The sequence below is a fragment of the Hemitrygon akajei genome, chromosome 9 (assembly GCF_048418815.1).
Source record: "Hemitrygon akajei chromosome 9, sHemAka1.3, whole genome shotgun sequence".
In the NCBI taxonomy this organism is placed as follows: Eukaryota; Metazoa; Chordata; class Chondrichthyes; order Myliobatiformes; family Dasyatidae; genus Hemitrygon; species Hemitrygon akajei.
In genome coordinates, this window is record NC_133132.1 from 52,163,617 (window position 1) to 52,185,871 (window position 22,255).

The 22,255-nt window shown below is 43.9% G+C and overlaps 1 protein-coding gene across 2 annotated transcripts in view; it reads right to left on the minus strand.

Moving 5' to 3' along the window:
* Positions 1 to 22,255, minus strand: part of anapc1 (anaphase promoting complex subunit 1) — a 231,177-nt gene that overhangs the window by 129,301 nt on the left and 79,621 nt on the right. For both annotated transcript variants that reach the window (XM_073055963.1, XM_073055962.1), the window contains 4 exons: positions 21,268 to 21,533; positions 17,515 to 17,606; positions 12,733 to 12,881; positions 10,100 to 10,178 (listed from right to left, as the gene is read on the minus strand). In XM_073055963.1, the coding sequence (XP_072912064.1) occupies positions 10,100 to 10,178; positions 12,733 to 12,881; positions 17,515 to 17,606; positions 21,268 to 21,533 (586 nt within the window). The remainder of the gene's footprint in view (positions 1 to 10,099; positions 10,179 to 12,732; positions 12,882 to 17,514; positions 17,607 to 21,267; positions 21,534 to 22,255) is intronic.

Genomic DNA, 22,255 nt, shown 5'->3' on the forward strand with positions numbered 1-22,255 from the left:
CCCTAGCATAAAAATATAGGATACCATTGTGCTTAAACCAAGGTGACATGAATATTAATCAGATAACAGAGAGTGGTGATGATCAGCAGGTAAACATTAAACTGAACCCAGGTATGCTTTCTTGTTGCCTTTAAAATTGTTCCAGGGAACCTGAAGTCAACACAGTGCAAGAAAATGTACTGTCCTTATGGCTCGTCTTCTTGTTAGCAACTCTTACAGAACTTCTATCTTACACAGATCATTCAAACTTAAATGCTTGCAATTTCTTTTCCCCTCACTTTTGCTTTTGTAGGACAGAATGAAGTGATGGCCCTGAACTCATCAATGTGCTGAAACTGGAGAGGGTTCAAAGGAGGTTCACGAAAATGATTCCAGGATTGAACAGCTTGTCATATGAAGAGCGTTAGATGGCTCTGGGCCTGTATTCACTAGAACTCAGAAGAACGAAGGGTGACCTCATTGAAACCTATCGAATGGTGAAAGGCCTTGATAGAGTGGATGTGAAGAAAATGTTTTCTATGGTGGGAGAATCTAAGACCAGAGGACATAGCCTCAGAATAGAGGGGCTTACTTTTAGAATGGAGATGAGGAGGAATTTCTTTAGCCAGAGAGACTTTGGACTTTGTTGCCCCAGGCAGCTGTGGAGGCCAAGTCTTCACTTATATTTAAGGCAGAGGTTGATAGATTCTTGATTGGTCAGGGTATGATTGGGTACGGGGAGAAGACAGGAAATTGTGGTTGAGAGGAAAACTAGATAAGCCATGATGAAATAGTACAGCAGACTTGATGGGCCAAATGGTCTAATTCTGGTTCTTTATCTTGTGGTCTTATATACAGTACTTTATAAGTAGCTAGCTTGGTGAATTTCTCTAAACAGTTAGGTTACTCTGTTGAATTCATAGTTTCCAATTTATACTTCTAAATTACTATTCATTTGGGAGTGTAATCAAAGCTGAAATTCATACTGCTGGAACACAGCACTGAAGTGATTAACTTAAAAGCAGAATGTATATTCTCTGCACATGACATCTTAAGAGGTAACTCCACCATGAATTCCCTTTTTTTGGTTCACATTCCTTACTGTTCTTGCAGGCTTTAATAATAAGTGGATTTCAAGAAACATTCTTTGCCACAAGAATGTCTGAGCATAGTTTCAACACAACTAATTATCTTATAACTGTGTCTAACATACTCATTTCTAGTTCTTAAAGTGGTTACTCCCATGTGCAAATACTCAGAATTGGACTTTGAGGCTCAGCAGCCCAACTCATCAACTGTCCTTTGCTTTCTGCCGTGTAAACACTTTGCCCAATCACAGTGAGCTGCAGAAGAAAACGGATTAAGGTTGGATGGGGGTGGGGGAGTTAGCAGAATAACTAAAAATAGTCTATGTTAGGGCATATTCTGGAGAAAGAGAAGAATTTCACACAGTGTCTGAAGGCAATCACCCCAGACTGAATGGGAGTGAAAACAAATAAGCTGGGCCTTTACAGTGGTCATTCCAGCGATTGAAAGGACAAGCCAAGAGTGTGGGTGACACTGGGGTGAGGTCCCTGCAGCCATTCAAACAGAGGTGACCCTAAACTCTTCTGTACATCAACCAAAGAGACTGGGAGACAGGTCAGTTTATTTTAAGACCTACTGTTATGGTATGAACTTTTGCCTGTGACCATGAACAAGATTACCTTGCCGATGTCCCCAGGCTACACAGTAACTACCAACAGCCATGCTTCATAGTTTCAAGTTATCAGAGACTGAAAGGCCAAAGGTAAGGAATGTAAATTGCGATGAGCCAGCAGGGAGGGAGGCAACAGACACATGAACGACAAAGCTGCATTTTAAAGACTGTTCGACATTGAGAGGACAGAAGTATCCCGAAAGAGGATGTGATCAAAATTCTGGAAAGTTTCATTGCCGTCTCTGATTCGTCTTGTAGACAGCCAGTTAGGGGTGATGGCATACATGTAGACGCATACAGGGGCGTTACAAGTTGATAATTGGGGAAGGGATTAGAAGCATTTTTGCTGCCCTACTTAATTAGATCCTCAAAGTTCGGTCTTCCTGGGACAGATTTCTGTCCGGGGCCAAAAGGGGAGTATGTTAGGGAGTATTCTGGAGTTAAGTGAATGTAGCAAATATTAATTCAAGCAAGAACCAATAAATTACAAACAATAAATTGAAGTTACACTGGCACACAGTCTAAGAGATTGTGCATGAATTAGCCAAATGTTAAGACAATGGAGTTGTGTTAATAGCCCTCTATCAACTATGGGTTTAAGGAATTTGCAACATTGGAAATGTAGCCTGCAACTAGCTTGTCCCAGCCAAGCTATATGAACATTCAGAGGTGTATCCCACTGTAATTCAAAAGAAGCACTGTTAATCCAAAGTATTGAAATAAACAATGTCATTGTAACTTTTGAAACTGTATTATGACCATAAGATATAGGAGCAGAATCCAGCCATTTGGCCCATCGAGTCTGCTCTGCCTTTCATCACCGCTAATCTGTTTCCCTCTCAGTCCAATCTCCTGTCTTCTCCCTGCATCCCTTCATGATCTTAAGAGTATAAAAATGTGTACTTTTGGGGTTTGTGAGCCTCTACCAAGAGTATCTCCAGAGAAATGTTTGCCTGTTGCGATGAACAAAGACTTCCAATATCTCTAGCTTCAGTGTCTCTCCGGTGACACCAATCACATTTGGGCACTTGACCAGGATACACTTGTGACCCACTGTGTGGCTAGCGATTTAAGCAGTCTAAGGGGGTGAGCACTTTTAAAAGTTGCACCCACGCTTAGATCTGTTCAGCTCAACGACGAGCACGGGATCATAAAGTATCAAAGAGCATGACAGGGAGCTGAAGTGCTGGATATAAGAGAGTGTAGTGTGTATGCATTATGCTTGTGCAAGGGACCGGCTATCACTAAGGTTTGGGTAGCTTGGTGAGACAGAGCCAGAAGGTGTGAAAGGTGGTCGCTGTCTGTTCAGGACTCCAGAGAGATGCATGTATACTCTTTCAGGAGACTGTGTAGTAGTATACCAGTCTGCAAGTGTGATTATGTGCTTTGAGAATAAGTTCTAAACTTGATGGGGGTAACAGACCCTTATATGGAAAGGAATATAACAGGCATCATGAGTTCAGCAGCACGCAAGTGGAAGATTGTAAACTCTGTGGTTTTAAGTATGTACTGTCTAATTTTTTTAACCAACATTTATATTTTGCTTAATATGGGAATTATTGTGGAAATATCTGAGGAGAGGTTACTGCATCTTTTGGGATGGCACCTGTTGAGTTCAGGTCGACCCCAAACTAGCCCTTTACCCTGATCATTACCATTCACAAGCTCTTCAGCCCTGGGGAGAAGCAGAGCATTTTGGCTGGGCTGCCCTCCCTTAAAGTCGCTTGTAGGAAATCAGAATTCTGGCACAAACTTGAGGAAGCGATTGAAATTCACCAGATCTACCCAAAAGATATACAGGTATTGGTGAAAGTGAAAAGGCCTAGCTATATATATGTGGGATAAGTTGTATGGCTCTGGGAGAGCGGGATGATACATAGGAAACTAATGGGAATACCAGTAATGAGCAATTCCACCTCGTTAAGGGGGAAGTGAGGCAGCTACTGGAGGGAGATGGGAGTAACAGTGGAATGATAATGTCAGTGGTTCACAGAGCTGATGAGACTGCCATGGATATGCAGAGCATAAATATCGAACAGATGAGGAATTTTAAAACGCAAACATGAGGAAATCTGCAGATGCTGGAAATTCAGGCAACACACACAAAATGCTGGTGGAACGCAGCAGACCAGTCAGCATCTATAGGAAGAAGTACAGTCGATGTTTCAGGCTGAGACCCTTCGACCTGAGTCCTGATGAAGGGACTTGGCCCAAAACATCGACTGTATTCTCCCTATAGATGCTGCCTGGCCTGCTGCGTTCCACCAGCATTTTGTGTGTGTAACATATGAGGAATACTTGGACAATCCAGAGGGGGATGACCCAGTTTTCCTGAAAATGCTGAAGGAAGTTCTGGGCTCAGCCCATCAGGAAGTTTTAGATTTGGGGACAGCAGTAGGATATACCTACCCCACCACAGTATCATAGGCTGGAAAGGGAGACCAGAGGATGGGGAAGAGAAGTTACTAAGTGGCTTCAGTGGATGCAGCTGCTCGATGACACAGAGGACTTGCTTTCTGTGCCAGCAACTGGGGCACCAAGCAAGGAACTGCCGGGCTAGACAGAGAATGGTACAGGAGATGATACGTTACAGGCGTAGCCTATTGGGTCATAGTTGGAGGCAGTGTCCTAAAAAGAGGGAAAGGTGTGAGTCACCCACCAAAACAGGCAGAAATGACACCAGTGTTCTTTCTGTCTGACTAGATTATAGAGCTGGTGAGGTCACCCAAACGGCTGGTGACAGCCCCCATTGCCAGTACTCATGGATGTAGGTATACAAGGTCTGTTGCAGGGTCAGCAATGCGAGACATTAGTAGGCAGAGTATCACCGGTGCCGATGACTAATCTACCCTTGCTCATGACTAGAGAGGTGATTTATGTTACCGGTGCAGGGAGTGGAACGATGAAAACAGAGAGCAGTGACCCTCAGGTTTTTGAGTTAAAGGGAGTGAAGCTTCCTGTAGATTTTTGGGTGTGCCCTAACAATGAAGGAACTGTCCTGTAAAAGGTACACCAAGCAAGACAGGTGCTATCACAGATTCAGGAAAAGGAGAGATAACATAGACAGGACTGGGACAGCAAACATTTGACCCACAGAACAGACAACAAGGCCCACAGGGACAGGAGACAATGTATGGGAATCATGTCAGGAGGTCCCAGGGGACAAACACAGTCAGGAAGTGTTAACAGCCGTACGGCTACCTGCAGAAGGAGCAGCAAGTAAAGACCCACCAGAAGGGAGAGCAAGATGCAGAAAAGAGTCATGGAGATAACAGCAACAGAAAGAACAAAACACCACAGAAATAGAACATGTGGAGGAAGAACCTACTGGAGCCAATTTGGAAAGATCATACGGAGTCTTGAAGTACATTTGTAACCAGGCTAACACTTTGAGAGACTGAGAGAAAGAGCAGCAACAGATTGATGAGAGGAGAAAGCCACAAAGAGAAAAGATTGCCATCCCACAGACAGGTCATAGCAAGGAAACTGCCTGAAAAGGCAGGGCTTGCTCCCAGGTGGATGGGACCACAGGTGGAGCTTCTGACAAATGACACCTGTGCTCGTGTACAGACCCAGCGAGGCAGCCAGTGGAAACACTGGACCCAGGTTAAACCATATGACTCACCTTGTCACCCTCACAGACAGAACAAGGGATCAAGTCCACCCAATAATTGTGCCATTACAGAAAGTTCAAGTGATGAACACCAGCCTGCTGTTTCACATCTGACCATGCCTGATGGAAGCAGACAGGCAGATGAAAGAGTACAGAAACGCTAATGCAGAAGACAGGGAGAGCGTGTCAGGAAACTGTGAATAAAGTGTTAAGGAATAACAGTAACTATACTTTGCAATGTATGCTGGTTCTGGGATGCAGATGATTAGTAGTATAGATCAGAATAGAAACATATTGGGGAAAATAGCTGGGGGGGGGGGAGGGGGGGGTCCGAGCTCGGCAGAGACATCAAGTTCCACAACCGTGATGGCGAGGCAGACTGAGAAAGAGAAGAAATTGCACACAGAGTCTGAAGGCACCCACCCCAGCCTGAATGGGAGTGAAAGTAAATGAGCCGTGCTTTCTCAGTGGTTGGGTTAGCGGTTGAAAGGTCAAACCAGAAGGGGTGCCACTGGGGTAAAGTCCCCGCAGCCTTTCAAAAACAGAGGACCTCAAACCCTTCTGTACATCAAGCAAAGGTGCCGAGAGACTTGTTTTCAGATTATCCTGACAATCCACTGTCATGGCATGGAGTGTGAGCCACCTTGCTGATACCCCTCGCCCAGAGAGTAACCACTGACAACCATGTCTGATAGTTTCCTTTATCAGAGACTGAAGGGGCAAAAATAAGGATATGTAGCAGGGAAGGAGGCAACAAGTGCATGAATGGCAAAGCTGCATTTTAAAGACTGGTTGACATTGAGAGGACCAAAGTATGCAAGAAGAAGATGTAGTAAGGTGATGTAATTGATGGAAACACACATAATTCACAGCCACCAACAATGAGCTGGGTTTTCTTTTAAGAGGCTGGTTTAAGTGATGATGTAAGTGCGTAAAGTATTTTTTTACTGCACTTTGTGTTCAGAGTTTGGAGTACAATAAATGAGTGATTATGGCTTTTCTTAAACATACCATGCTCCCCACACAGTTTTTGTTGGCGAAAATGTGCAACGTGAGCAAACTTCTGGAAGTTTTATTGCCATCTCTGCTTCATTTTGTAGACAGCCATTTGGGGATGAGGACGTGATAGGTTTGTAAGTGTGGAAGGGATCGGGAGTGTGTGGCATTTTTGCTGCCTTACTTAATTATGTCCTCCTTAAAGTTTGGCCTTCCTGGGACAGGTTTCTGTCCAGGGGAAACAGGAGTGTATGTGAGGGAGTATTCTGGAGTTATGTGAATATAGCAGATATTAATTCAAGCAAGAACTAGTCTTCAGCTCTTACGTAAATTGCAAGAGGTAAATTGAAATTATACTGACCCATAGACTACGAGATTGCACATGCTTGTGTTAATTGCCCTGCATCAACTACAGGCTTAAGGCTGTAAATGTAACAAGTTCAGGAAGCCTGCAATTACAGTTTGTCCTAGTCAAGTCAAGTCAAGTCAACTTTTATTGTCATTTCGACCATAACTGCTGGTACAGTGCATAGTAAAAATGAGACAACGTTTTTCAGGACCATGGTTTACATGACAATACAAAAACTAGACTGAACTACGTAATAAAAAAACACAGAGAAAGCTACACTAGACTACAGACCTACACTGGACTGCATAAAGTGCACAAAAACAGTGCAGGCATTACAATAAATAATAAACAGGACAGTAGGGCAAGGTGTCAGTCCAGGCTTCGGGTATTGAGGAGTCTGATAGCTTGGGGGAAGAAACTGTTACATAGTCTGGTCGTGAGAGCCCGAATGCTTCAGAACCATTTCCCAGACAGCAGGAGGGAGAAGAGATTGTATGAGGGGTGCATGGGGTCCTTCATAATGCTGTTTCCTTTGTGGATGCAGCGTATAGTGTAAATGTCCATGATGGTGGGAAGAGAGACCCCGATGATCTTCTCAGTTGACCTCACTATCCACTGCAGGGTCTTGCGATCCGAGATGGTGCAATTTCTGAACCAGGCAGTGATGCAGCTGCTCAGGATGCTCTCAATACAACCCCTGTAGAATGTGATGAGGATGGGGGTTGGGAGATGGACTTTCCTCAGCCTTCGCAAAAAGTAGAGACGCTACTGGGCTTTCTTTGCTATGGAGCTGGTGTTGAGGGACCAGGTGAGATTCTCCATCAAGTGAACACCAAGAAATTCGGTGCTCTTTACGATCTCTACTGAGGAGCCAACGATGTTCAGCGGGAAGTGGTCGCTCCGTGCCCTCCTGAAGTCAACAACCATCTCTTTTGTTTTGTTCACATTAAGAGACATGTTGTTGGTTCTGCACCAGTCCGTTAGCCGCTGCACCTCCTCTCTGTAAGGTGACTCGTCGTTCTTGCTGATGAGACCCACCACGGTCGTGTCATCGGCGAACTTGATGATGTGGTTCGAGCTGTGTGTTGCAGCACAGTCGTGGGTCAGCAGAGTGAACAGCAGTGGACTGAGCACACAGCCCTGGGGGGCCCCCGTACTCAGTGTGGTGGTGTTGGGAGATGCTGCTCCCGATCCGGACCGACTGAGGTCTCCCAGTCAGGAAGTCTACGATCCAGTTGCAGAGGGAGGTGTTCAGGCCCAATAGGCTCAGCTTTCCAATCAGTTTCTGAGGGATGATTGTGTTGAATGCTGAACTGAAGTCTATGAACAGCATCCGAACGTATGTGCCTTTTTTGTCTGGGTGGGTTAGGGCCAGGTGGAGGGTGGTGGCAATGGCGTCATCTGTTGAGCGGTTGGGACGGTACACAAACTGCAGGGGGTCCAGTGAGGGGGGCAGCAGGGTCTTGATATGCCTCATGACGAGCCTTTCAAAATACTTCATGATGATGGATGTAAGTGTAACGGGACAGTAGTCATCTAGCCAGGACACTGAAGACTTCTTCGGCACGGGGACGATGGTGGCGGCCTTGAAGCACGTTGGAATGGTGGCGCTGCTCCGGGAGATGTTGAAGATGTCAGTGAGAACATCTGCTAGCTGGTCTGCACATCCTCTGAGCACTCTACCAGGGATGTTGTCTGGTCCAGCAGCCTTCCGTGGGTTGACCCTGCACAGGGTTCTTCTCACGTCGGCCACGGAGAGACACAGCACATGGTCATTCGCAGGAGGGTTGGACTTTCTCGCTGCCACATCATTTTCCGCCTCAAACTGAGCGTAGAAGTTATTCAGCGCATTTGGGAGGGAGGCAGTACCTGCACAGTCAGGTGATGTTGTCTTGTAATTGGTGATGTCCTGGATGCCCTTCCTCATGCGCCGTGTGTTACCGCTGTCCTGGAAGTAACTGTGGATTAGCTGGGCATGTGCCCGCTTTGCCCCTCTGATGGCTCGGGACAGTTTGGCCTTTGCTGTTGTTAAAGCTGCCTTGTCGCCTGATCTGAAGGCGGAGTCACGGGACCTCAGCAGCACACGCACCTCTGCGTTCATCCATGGCTTCTGGTTGGCATGTATAGTGATAGTCTTGGACAGAGTAACATCATCAGTGCACTTGCTGATGTAGCTGGTCACTGATGCTGTGTACTCCTCTAAGTTGGTAGAGTCGCCATCGGTTGCAGCCTCCCTGAACAAGTGCCAGTCAGTGTGCTCAAAGCAGTCTTGAAGAGCAGAGATGGCTCCTGCTGGCCAGGTTTTCACCTGCTTCTGAACTGGTCTGGAGCGCCTGACGAGCGGTCTGTATGCTGGGATTAGCATAACAGAGATGTGGTCTGAGTAACCGAGGTGGGGGCGGGGCTCTGCCCGGTACGCGTCGGGAATGCTTGTGTAAACCAGGTCCAATGCGTTCTCCCCCTTCGTTGCAAAGACCACATACTGATGGAATTTGGGGAGCACTGACTTAAGGTTCGCGTGGTTAAAATCACCGGCGACAATAAACAGACCATCAGGGTGTGCGTTCTGCAGTTCGCTAATAGCCCGGTACAGTTCACAGAGCGCCTCCTTAGCATTAGCACTGGGGGGAATGTTGACACCGAATATAAGGACAGAGGTGAATTCCCGTGGCAAATAAAATGGTCTGCATCGAACTGCCACAAACTCCACTAACGATGAGCAGTAAATTGAAATTATACTGACCCACAGACTATGAGATTGCACATGCTTGTGTTAATTGCCCTGCATCAACTACAGGCTTAAAGCTGTAAATGTAACAAGTTCAGGAAGCCTGCAATTACAGTTTGTCCTGGCAAAGTTATTTGAACATTCAGAAGTGTCGCTAATTGTAATATGTAATTCAAAGGAAGCATTGTCAACTTCATCTACAGACTTTGTCACAAACTGTGCTTTATTTGTCTGGGACCAAAAGCAAGGACCAAGCCAATGCTTTGACTGATATATGTGACAAATGAGATTGGAAAGGTCAGGTAGGGGCCGAATTGAGGTGGTGGGAACCAAGCCCAAGTGTGAGGAATGACCCAGTGTTTGGCTGATTTAAGCGCTGGGCCAGATTAAGGGTGTCGGGGATGGGGCCAAGAGACCAGCCAATGTTCAGCTCACTGCTTGGCAAAGGTTTACTTGTCTCTGCAATGAACTAAGGCTGTGAAATCACTTTTGTGAACGCTATTTGCTTACTTCTTATCATTTACACAATTTGTTCTTTTTTGTTTGCAAACTGTGTGTTTGACAGTCTGCATTTTTAATGGGTTCTATTGGGTTTCGTTGTTCTATGGCTGCCTCTGAGGAGGCAAATCTCAAAGTTGTATACAGCACACGTACTTTGACAGTAAACGCACCTTGAACTTTGAAATGATTATGTTCCAAATGTGAAAGAAAACTGAATTTCTGTTTGATCAGTACCTGCTGAGATTCTGGATAAATACGTAGATGGCTCGTGGGAGAATGCCGTTTCATCACCAAGTACATACAACGCAAAACTCTGCAACACAAAAATAATGGATAAATTAGCAGAAGAGCTGCTCCATACATCACATCCGCCAATTACTTGCTCTACCAAAGATCCATCCAGTGCTTCCCGAAATCAACAAAAAGCATCTTCTACCATTACATCCTTGGTCAAGCTATATTCACCACATGTAGTTATGTTTAAATCATCTACTTCACTTTTTGCTCTCTGTCTTCAGTTCCATACTCTCTAACTGTAGAACAGTGCTCATTCAAAAAGTCACTGAGCTGAGATAATGTCTCAGTTTCTCACTCCACTGGCGCTATCGACCTGCTGAGTGTTCTTCACATACTTTCTGTTTTATTTCTGATTTTCAGAATCTGCAAGACTTTGCTTTATGAGGTACCCAACTATCTCCATTTTGGCTAGTTTCAGAGTGGCTACTACATGCATCAGAAATGTCATTCCATGTCAGTCCAGATTTGCGATTATACAATAACTTATTCTACTGAATTTAATATATTTAATATGCATGCACTCTATTCACTTCGTATTTCTGGAGAAATTACCCTAGTTTTACTGAAATGCCTACAATACTCCAAGTGTGGCCTGCCTAATCATTCATACATCTGCAACATAACATCCCCACTTATACCACATTGCAAGTCTACTGATCCACAGCTAACATGACTATTTCTTCAGCCCACCCTGTTTCCTGTAAAGACTCTACTCCATTCTTCCTGCTCTTGCTTCTCTGTCGTATTTGCTCTGATGATGAGACTTGCAGTATAGGTGCCTCTGAAATGTCTTCTTTCTTTCTGAACTCGTAGCTTCCCCTCTGCTATTGCCCTTGACCATACCCCATTCACATCTTGCACCTCTGCTCTCAGCCCCTTTCCTGTGAGACAAAACAAGAACAGAATTTCCCTGGTCCTCACCTTCTACCCCACATACAATGAATCACTCTCCACAATTTCCACCACCGTCACCTGACTTAACTTCTTTCCTCCCATTTCAGCATTTCCACTCATTTCATTACTCTCCCTCGTCTACCCTGCTGTTTCACTAACCAAGTCCCTTCTTGCACCACTTTCCATTGCAACTGCAGGTGATGCAACACTTGCGATTTCTCCTGCTCCCTTCTCACCATCCAGGAGCACAAACAGTCATTCCAGGTGAAGTGCTGATTCACTTGAACACCTTCCAATCTAGTGTACACTTAGTGTTCACAATGTGGCCTCCCTCACAATGCAGAAGTCAAATGCGGATTGAAACAATTAAATTCCAGGACGTATGTGTTCAGCCTCGCAGGAATGATCAGACTCCTCAGATGCGGCCTGACCTATTGAGTATTATCTGCACTTGCTGGTTCTTCTTCAGAGTTCTAGCTTTTATTTTTGATTTTCACTTCTACTCGATGCCTCAGCCCATAACGACAAGTAGGCAGAATACCTTCTTCATCATCCCATCCACCAGCATCATTGTTCTCAGGAAACGATAAACATGTACCCCACGGTCCCTTGTACATCAACGTTTCTGAGCTGTCAGCCATTTACTGTGCATGTCCTGTTAGCCTGAGCTATCCCAAAACCTATCACCTCACAGTTGTCTGAATTAAGTTCCACCTGCCACTGTTCTGTTTAACAGTCTAACTGATCGATGTCCTGCTGTGTCTTTTCACTATCTTCTTCGCGATTTGCTTCTCCACTAGTTTTTGTGTCATCAGCAAACTTATTAATAAGACCATATGATACAGGAGCAGAATTAGGCCATTTGACCCATTCAGTCTACTTCACCATTCATCATGGCTGATCCACTTCCCTCTCAGCCCCCATTTCCTGCCTTCTCTCCATCATCCCTCATGCCCTGACCAATCAAAAACCTACCAACTCTGCCTTAAGTATACCCAAAAACTTGGTCTCCACAGCCGCTTGTGGCAAAGAATTCAACAGATTCACCACCCTGTAGCTGAAGAAATTCCTACTCATCTCCGTTCCAAATGGACACCCCTCTATTCTGAGTCTGTGGCAGTTGACTCCCCCACCAGAGGAAGCATCCACTCTATTAAGGCCTTTCACCGTTCGATAGGTTTCAATGAGATACCCCCTCATTCTTCGGAATTCCAGTGAGTACAGGCCCAGACTCATCAAACATTCCTCATATGGCAGCCCTTTCATTCCCAGAATAATTGCTCTGAACCCTCCCCACTGTTAGCACATCCTTTCTTAGGATAAGAGGCCTAAAACTTCTCACAATACTCCACATGAGGCCTTACCAGTGCCTTGTAAAGACTCAACACTACATTCTTGCTTTTATATTCTAGTCCTCTTAAAATGAATGCTAACATTACGTTTGCCTTCCTCACCACCAATGCAACCTGCAAATTAACCTTTAGCGAATCCTGCAGGAGGACTTCCAAGTCCCTTTCCATATATATATAAAACAGTTAAGAATAGTCCCAGCATTGATCTGAGATACACCACTGGCTACAGACATCCCGACATAAGATCACCTCTCAACTACTACAAAGTCAATTTTGGATTAAAAATATGGAGCAACTTACAAGCAGGCTAAGAAGGCATCTTACCTGCACTACTAATTTTGTTCTCTCACAGATGCCAGGCAGGTATGGAAAAGGAGATACTACATCACTGTTCAGGCAAGAACTTAGCCAGTGATAGATGCTTGGAGGTTCCATTGTGAGGAAAGGTGGCTGGTTCATGAGTCTCATTTGTGCTGCATTGAAGAAGAAGAAAAGATTTGGATCTGAATGACTTTGTAATACCCTAAGGTTCAAATGTTTTCCTTTAACACTCATCATCTGGTGACAACAGAGAAATGCAGAGAATTTACATTTAAATTGTTTTAAAATTTGCTTTCTAATGACCAAAATAACAGTTTCATCTGCACTATCCAGTGATCAGTGAATAAGAGCATAGCATGGTCAAGCGCCAAGATACAGTACTGTGTAAAAATTTAGACATATATAGCAATTTTATATATTGCACCATACTGCTGCTGCAGAAAAAAAACAAATATCATGACATATACAAGTGCTAATAAACCTCATTCTGACTTGGGTCTCTATTGTGGACTGAGAGTGGGAAGAGGGCAGGGAGAGGGGAATCATGGTTGGGAAAAGGGGAGGAGTAGGAAGCACCACAGACACATTCTGTAATGATCAATAAACCCATCGTTTGGTCTCAGGACCGGGTGTATCTGCATCTGTGCCACACTTTGCCCCTGCCACTCCTCTGCCCCACACTCCTCCTGCGATGCTCTACCCTCGCCATTCCCAACATCTTTTGCTCCCGTCAGATTTTAAAACTTGCTCTCTGCTCCACATGGACAAACACAGTACTATGCAAAAGTCTTAGGCACCCAAGCTGTACCTCTGTACCCACGACTTTTGCAAGGTACTGTAGGATGACCAGGAAGTCACATGTGGCTAGGCATAGCTCAAATACCATCTATAAATTCGCTGACCATTTTTGGTAGTATCTCAGGTGGTGACGGGAGGGCATACAGGAGTGAGATATGCCAATTAGTGGAATGGTGCCGCAGCAACAACCTGGCACTCAACGTCAGTAAGGCGAAGGAGCTGATTGTGGACTTCAAGAAGGGTAAGATGAAGGAACACGTACCAATCCTCATAGAGGGATCAGAAGTGGAGAGAGTGAGCAGCTTCAAGTTCCTGGGTGTCAAGATCTCTAAGGATCTAACCTGGTCCCAACATATCGATGTAGTTATAGAGAAGGCAAGACTGTGGCTATACTTTATTAAGAATTTGAAGTGATTTGGCAAGTCAACAAATGCACTCAAAAATTTATACTTGTACCATGGAGAGCATTCTGGCAGGCTGCATCACTGTCTAGTATGGAGGGGCTACTGCACAGGACCAAAGGAAGCTGCAGAAGATTGTAAATCTAGTCAGCTCCATCTTGAGCACTAGCCTACAAAGTACCCAGGACATCTTCAGGGAGTGGTGTCTCAGAAAGGCAGCGTTTATTGTTAAGGACCTCCAGCACCCAGGGCAAGCCCTTTTCTCACTGTTACCATCAGGTAGGAGGTACAGAAGCCTGAAGGCACATACTCAGCGATTCAGGAACAGCTTCTTCCCCTCTGCCATCCGATTCCTGAATGGACACTGAAGCTTTGGAAACTACTTCACTTTTTAAAAAAAAATATACTGTATTTCTGTTTTTGCACATTTAAAAAATCTATTCAATATACGTAATTGATTTACTTGTTTATTATTATGTTTTATTTTACTTTTCTCTCTCTGCTAGATTATGTATTGCATTGGACTGCTACTGTTAAGTTAACAAATTTCACGTCACATGCCGGTGATAATAAACTTGATTCTGATTCTGAAGTCTCAGGTTTCAGGCTTGGTTAGGTTAAATTAGCCCAAGGTCAAGAAAAGCTCTGCAAGAAACTGTAATTAAATCCCATCAAGTACATGCAAATTCAGAAGCATCAGTGAAAATGACTATTATCATTGGTTATTACCGAGCTTTGCAAAGGTCAGAGATATTGTATGATAGTCTTGTTTCTGTTATTAAGTAACATTCATACCAGAGCTGTGCGTAAGAAATAAAAGGGTGAGGAGAGGATCAAGCTTTATAGTGCGGCTCCTGAAATAAAACATCTACATGCTCTCGTATTCAGGGCCACATACAACCAGCAGTTTCTTCAACAAAGCTACAAATCAACAAAAACACCAAATAATCAGTATCTGAAAAAAGCAAGGGGAGAGGTGAAAATATTAAATAGAATAGATCTTCCCCAAAGATGGCCTTCCTGTCAAAATGGTGCTGAGATGCAAAATTTGTCGAGGTGATAACTTTACTTATTCATTGTTTTAGGTTCACATGGATGGTTGGGGGGACAGCACAGGGAGTTGGGGGCGAGGGACGAGGTGATTTCGACATCAGGGGAGGAACAGCTCAGAGTGCTGCGTGATAGAAGGCCAGTGATCCCCGTGATTGACAGGCCCCACAGACGAGGGCTGGTGCCGCCCCCAGGTTGGCGAGCCGCAGGATCAGAAGTCTATGCAAGACTGGAGTTTGAGGCCTGGATCAGCGTGTCCTGAAGCTTCAGGCACAAAGGTCAAAGTCTGAAGTCGGCGAAGTGAAGGTGTGATTACAGAAGCCCCTGGGTCAATGTGTCTGAAGTCGGAGGCCCGATGTCTATGAGTGTGGGACAGGGACTGAAGGTTAGAGGCCTGGAGGCATTCTGTCCTGGGACTGGAGCCCATCTGTGTGTGGACGTGTAGGTGGTTTGGTGGCAGAAAGGAAGGAGGCTTGTTTTATTGTTGTTTTGTTGCTGTTGTGTTGTTATTTTTGCTTCTTGAACATTGTGGGCATGCCATGTAGGCACTAGAATGAGTGGTCATTCATGTTGGTCATTAATGCAAACAACGCATCCACTGTATGTTTTGATGTATACATGATAGCTAAATAAGTGAATCTGAAAGGCCTCTCAAACAACAGTAATCAGAGGATGGACGCGAACCAAGAGCCGGAAACCTTTGAACAATTCAAACTTCAGAAGCAAGATCTCTTTCTCCAGAGTAGAGTACTTTCTCTACCCCCTACTTTGTGCAAGCAATTCTTCCCGGTATCCACCAAGGCACTCTGCACACAAATTAGTTCAGCATTTCTAGCTCATTTCCTTCAGGTCTCCCTGCAGGACTACTTGCACCTTCAATCTCTGAACCTTCATTAATGTCCAAGTACATTATATTCTCATATATTATTCCTTCATGTACAAGGAGGAAATCTGGCCCACTGATTCTATGCCTATCTTCAGAGAAATCCAAGCAAACCCATCTCCCCCATTTGCTGCCTCTCTCATGCCCAGCAACTCCAATCTGACTTTTCCTACTATCTACCCCTATATACTAGGGGTAATTTACTGTCACCAATTTACCATAGTGCCTGGGGAAAATCCAAGAAGCCATGAACAAGATCTGCAAACTCCACAACCCTGAGGAGTAAACCTGGATCACTGGAGGTGGGCAAGTAGCACCATCCACTGTGGTACTGCGACCTTTGACCCACGTCATCAACATCACTGCCAAACAGGGTTTGCAACCTGGGGTTAATGGACCCTTATTTAGTGGAATTCGTCCGTGGAATGAAAAAAGGTTGGAGACCCCTGCTGTGGAAGTGAACTGCACGATATTTTTTCTCCTTGATAAAAGGTATTGAATTACAACATTGAGAGCAAGATGAAACAGAACTTTAACAAATGGTCAAACAGCAGCAAGGAGACAGCGTGACATCCACTAACAGGCAGTAAATACATTTATCCTATATTTAATTGGAAGAATCGCCGCTTCTCAATACAATGCCTGATGTTTCCACTTAAGCGCTTGGCACTCATGCACATGTTTATCAACCTGCTACACCGTTTTTCACATCTAAAGGCCTCACAGCGTGAACCTCAGCAGGAAATCCAGACCTGAACTGGTCAGCTAAATCTTAAGCAGAAAAGGGCTCAGTAAAATTCTTTGTGACCCAATTAAGCCAAAGCTCCTCATCTGAACCAGCAGTCAAAGACCTTGAAGATCTGCAAGTGCCTCTGATATTAAGGACAATCCAGAGGTTGGAGTTTTGCAACAGCTGTGGAATATAATTTCAGTTAATAAACAGGAGTGAGAAAAAAAATCAACTGTTTTCAATAATGGGTTGCCGTAAAACCCCGTACAGTTCTCCGATGTCCTTCACCGGAGGACGCATGCCACCTTCACTTGATCTGGCTTACATGGCACCATAGACCCAACCCAATTTGCTGATGCACACCACCTTCCCACGGGCAATTTAGGGTGAGGAATAATAGCCTACCAACAGAATGATATTAAAAAAAAGCTACAGAAATTGTTTTATTTTTAATGATTAAATATTAATGCATTGCAGAATAAAATTAAAATATGAAATATAATTGCAAAAAAATTAACATACTTAAACAGACTAAACAAAAGTTGTCAATGACCTTTGAACGTATGGGCTCATGGTTCCTCCGGCGGGTACAACAGCAAGGAAATTTCCCCGTGACAGGCACTGGGAAATGGGAACAGGTGTGCATTCTGTTTCCGGAATCTGAGGCAAAGTCCAACTCTCAGTCAGGAATTCCTCATGAACTCGTGCAGAAGCTTGTGACCTCAGCATGTCTCTCAGCGAGTCCAGGACACTCACAACTACACAATTGAAAGATCCTCAGGAGTGTCTGCTTTTCTGCAGGTATCTGAAGCCTTTAAGATCAGTTCATCCTCCCTGGTCCCCACACATCCAGAGTTATACAATCAATGCAGGGCCAGGACAGATCACATACATGTAATTGTTGAATGTGAAATCAGTATTACCTTGATCAATTTTACAACTTTGCTTCAGGTTTTTCACCAGGAAAGGGTAATCTCGCCAATAGAAATCCATGTAGGCATTCAGTTTCAAATCTCTGATGGAGAAATCAGCCAACATTTAAATGTACTCTGCAGCATCTCTTCTGTAAAGAGGACAGTGTTACTTTAACGCAGTGGTTCAAAGAACTTAAACAGCTGTCACGGCTTAAAGTTTTCTGTGTTTATGAAGTTTTTACTTCCAAGGTCCAAATGGCTTTATAATATTTAACAGATTTTGGGGGGGAAAATCATGATATCACATCCTTATTCTTGGACAGAATTTACACTGATGTTCATAATGATAATTAAAAGTATGCTTGGAAGAGCAATTTAGTACAAACCTGAAGTTAGTTAAAGTTGTGTCTTCTGAAGCCCTACTTAAAAATATCTCAATTTCGCCAACCAGATCGCATCCAGGTTAATGTTAAAGCTTTAATTTTAAGTCATATTATGTCAGAAATTGGACAATATCAAAGCAAAATGAAGGAAGACATGAAGCTGCAGAAATATGTTTTTTTTTGGGAAGACTGATGAAAATATTGTGGAAGTGCACAGTAACAAATGAGGAAGTGTTGCGAAAAGCCAGAATAAGAAGAGAGCTGACATCAATCAGGAAACAGCAGCTGGAATTTCTGGAAAACGCACCGAGGAAAGAAAAGCTCGAACATCTTGCAGTGACGGAAAAAACTGATGGAATGGAAGAAAGATGTTGCGGGCAACAGCATTTGATATTCATAAGCTACATCAAGGGACAAACAGGCAGAAGCTCTGAAGAGGTTATCAGAACTTCTCAGATTAAAGACAAATGGAAGACCATGATCACCCACGTCATACGACATGGTACGTAATGATGATGATCAGTGAGAGAAATAAAAAGCAGAAGTGTGAAAATTGTACTGATACAACTGATAATTTATTTCAATGGACCAAACTATGACTGACCAACTGGGGGATTTCACCAGTGTACATTCTTGTTGAGGCATAGGCACAGGTAGTAAAGGCAAGAAACTACAGCATTTATTCTGAAACCCAATATTGGTCAAAGTGAAGAGACAAAGAAATATTGAATATATAAAGTCACTTAATTCACAAACTGTCTTTTCTTGTAAACAATTAACATTTGACTGAGGAAATGTGCACATCAACACACAACAGCTGGATAAGATATTGACCAATTACATTGCCAACATTTCCAGGAATTAAAAGTCAAAGAGGTTCAAATGCTGAAAATCAGAATCAAACACAAAAAAGTCTGGAAACGCTCAAAAGGTCAGTCAGCATCCGTAAAAGACAGAAACAGAGTCAATGTTTCAAGTCAAAGAGTCTCTCTCTTTACACAGATGCTGCCTGGCCTGCTGAGTGTTTACAGCAGTTTTTGCCTTTATTTATAGCACATACTTTGGAGCCAGTAATAATGACACAAAGGAGACCCAAAAATATTCCAAGTTCTGGGAACGCTTGGTTATGTTGACTGGACTGGTCCATTAAGCCCATATGGTTGAAGCTTTAACCCAAGCTTAAAAAAGTAAGTTCACAGTCCCATCGCAGACTGGAGGGAGTTCCGCACAGTTGAAGGAACACATCACTCCGATGGAACACTAACCCATCTCTGTTTCATCGACCTGAATTTAAACTACCAACACTGACAAGGAGTAGCCCTCCATGCTATTTTTGGTGTGTTGTGCAAACAGCGACTCTGCATAATATAGATGCATAGATAACACTTCAGAAACTTTTTTGTTAAAAGGTTTTTAAACAGTTTTCAGAGTAAAAGGCTATTCAGTGGTCTTAGAGAATTATGAAGGTTTGGGAAAGGCTTGAGGAAGTTAGGAATTTAAGACTGGAATAGTCATAACAAGGTGTATTTGGTTCACACCTTACTGCAGTAACACGTCAAAATGTGTCATAGGAGAAAACTAGACTCCGTGCCAGAATTTTGGATCATTGATCCAAGAAGCATGAATATGAATGGCAGTTGGGAAATTTAAATGTGAATAATTAAATGAAATCTGGAAATTTAGAATACAAACTATTCTCAGTAATGGCAAATACAGCACCACTATATGGTTATAAAAACTCAGCAGGTTCATTATTGTCCTCCAGTGGAGGAAATCTGCTGTCTTTAGCTGGTCTGGCCAGTATGTAAAGTCTGAGCCACCAATCTGGCTAACTCTTAAATGCCTTCTCATTTAAGGGGGCAATGACATCCTGTAAAGGAAGTTCAGGAGACACTAAAATGTCTTCAGAAGTCAGGGTTTGAACAAAAATAGAGGAAAATGTGCACAGGAGGTTCAGAGCTGAAAAAAGACCTGTCAGTCTGTGAGCTAAGGAAATTGAAGAGTGCAGAAAGTGCAATGGCAATCTAGCGATCACCAAAAGAGGGAATAAGAAGAGGTTACACAAGTAACGAAAAGCTGTTGTAACCAGAACTGTAAACTAACTCTATCTGTGGATTGGCCATGTTTTGTAAAAGACTTCCCTGTTCCATGACCAAGTCAATGAGAGGTGAAAGACGAGGAAAAGGGCCTGAGCGGGCAACTGCTTCACGTAGAGGATGGTGTGCATATGGAAGGAGCTGGCAAAGAAAGTGGTTGAGGCTGGCATAGTAACTTTTAACAGACATTCGGATGTGCATGGATACAAGGGGTTGAGAGGGATATGGGTCAAACACGGGCAAAAGGGACAAGTTTGGTGAATGACATGGATGAATTGGGCAGAAGGGCCTGTTTCCATGCTGAAGTACTCACTGACACTACAGAAACAGCAGAGCAGAGAGGATTTTAAAGCAACTGAGAGTGTAAAGGGTCACAGGTTCTAACTAGTGATTGCTAATTTTACAAAAGGTTGCAGGAAGGCTTTTATTCAAAGATAACAGATTGCTGCAATGTAGAACTTTAGGATATTTCCAGTGACTGAACAAAGATGGATCAAATTAGCCTTCCACGATTTTAAATATTTTGTAACCATTGTTACATAATACTCCAACATAAAAAGCCCATCCCGTGCAGGACACGTGGGGAGTTTTGATTCAGTTGCAGTTCATCCAGTGTCAAGAATGAGCTCAGGTGACAAACATTAATGTACAAAGTTCTTACGGGCTTGACAGCGTATATGCACAGCTGATGTATCCCCTGCCTGGGTTTACAACAATGAAAATTGACAAAAAAAAGTCTCATAAATAGTGCTGCATGGACTAGATGGGCTGTATTTTCCATGACTTCTATGACTCTAAAGACTGATTGTTCACCACAGACTGGAGAAAAATTCTTCACCCAGGAGGCCTTCAACACCTCTACTTGAGGCACAGAGATTTAATCACTGAATTCATTCCAGAGACTGATGGATATTTAAGGACTCAAAGGATATGTGCTTAGTGCAGTGAAGTTACTGAGGTATTATGGAGTGACAAGAGACGGCAGATGCTGGAATACGGAACAGGCAATCTGCTGGAGGAACTCAGCAGATTGAGCAGCATTGGTGGAGCAGGTGTTGTCAACATTATGGACTGAGGTGTTGGATCAGCCTTATATCGTAATGTATGGCTGCCTAGGAACGAGGCGTTAAATGGACACCCTCTGCTGTTATGCACTTGCAACTCATTTTGGTACAAATGAGGCTCCCTGTGAGCTCGAGGGCAGTCTCTTCCTGCACCAGTGTCAAAGTACAGACAGTGTAAAGGGTAAACAGGTGCCTTCTTTAAAGGGGATGGCTTGTTACCTTGCCAGCTGGTGCAGGAGCACGACAAGTGAACGTGCTCCCTCCCGCATCAGATTGTCCAGCTTCAGTTCCTCGTAAATCAGGTGCAGCACAAACAGAATGGCAGGAATGTGGCCAAAAAGAAGAGTCGTTGAATCTAGACCAAGATTGGGAAATGTCTCTTCCTTGGGATGCAACACCATCAGGGGTTCTAGATGAAGAGCTCCAGCCAAAAGGTGAGACTCAAAATTCCGATGATAGTCACTCGATAGGAGGTACTCCCAATCCTGAAATGAAGACGTTCATGTGTAAATCACAAGGATCGGCAAGTTTCTTACCCTGATAGTACAAATGATGAAACAATTCCGCCCAAACCCTGTTCTAACAAGAGATAACAGCTCAAATGCTTACTTGAATAAATCTTGTATCACAGAGAGGTAAAGTATGGAGAAAGACCCTTCGGCCCACTGAATCCATGCTGACCATCAAGCAAACATTTACAATAATCTTACGTGCTCCCCACATTCTCAGCAACTCTTCCCAGATTCCACCACTCACTCACACACTCCAACAACTTACAGAGGGCAAGTAACCTACCAGTCCGCCAGCTTGGTGTTCTGTGGTTGCCCTCCACTCCGTGACCCAGTGGTCTTTGAACACGAGTTAAATGGAATGTGTATAGGCGGCTACGTGCTCATGTATACAGGCCTGCCATCTGAGCTGGGTGTCATATGTGTGTGCATCCACTTTATGGATGAGCATCAAGATTCAGGCAGTGAGGCCTAGTTTCTAATCACACTGGGGCCCCATATCTCTGGAATGAATCCCATGTAGCAATGACCACCCTCTTTTAAAGATGTCACACACAGGGGTAACTCCAACTCTGCAATGAAGCTTCAGACACTGACAGACAATCCCATTGTAACAGACCTGATTCTCACCCTTATGTTGTAGCTCAGGGTCTCATGGCATCTTGACGTTAACGTTGCACCAATGAGTGAAACATTAC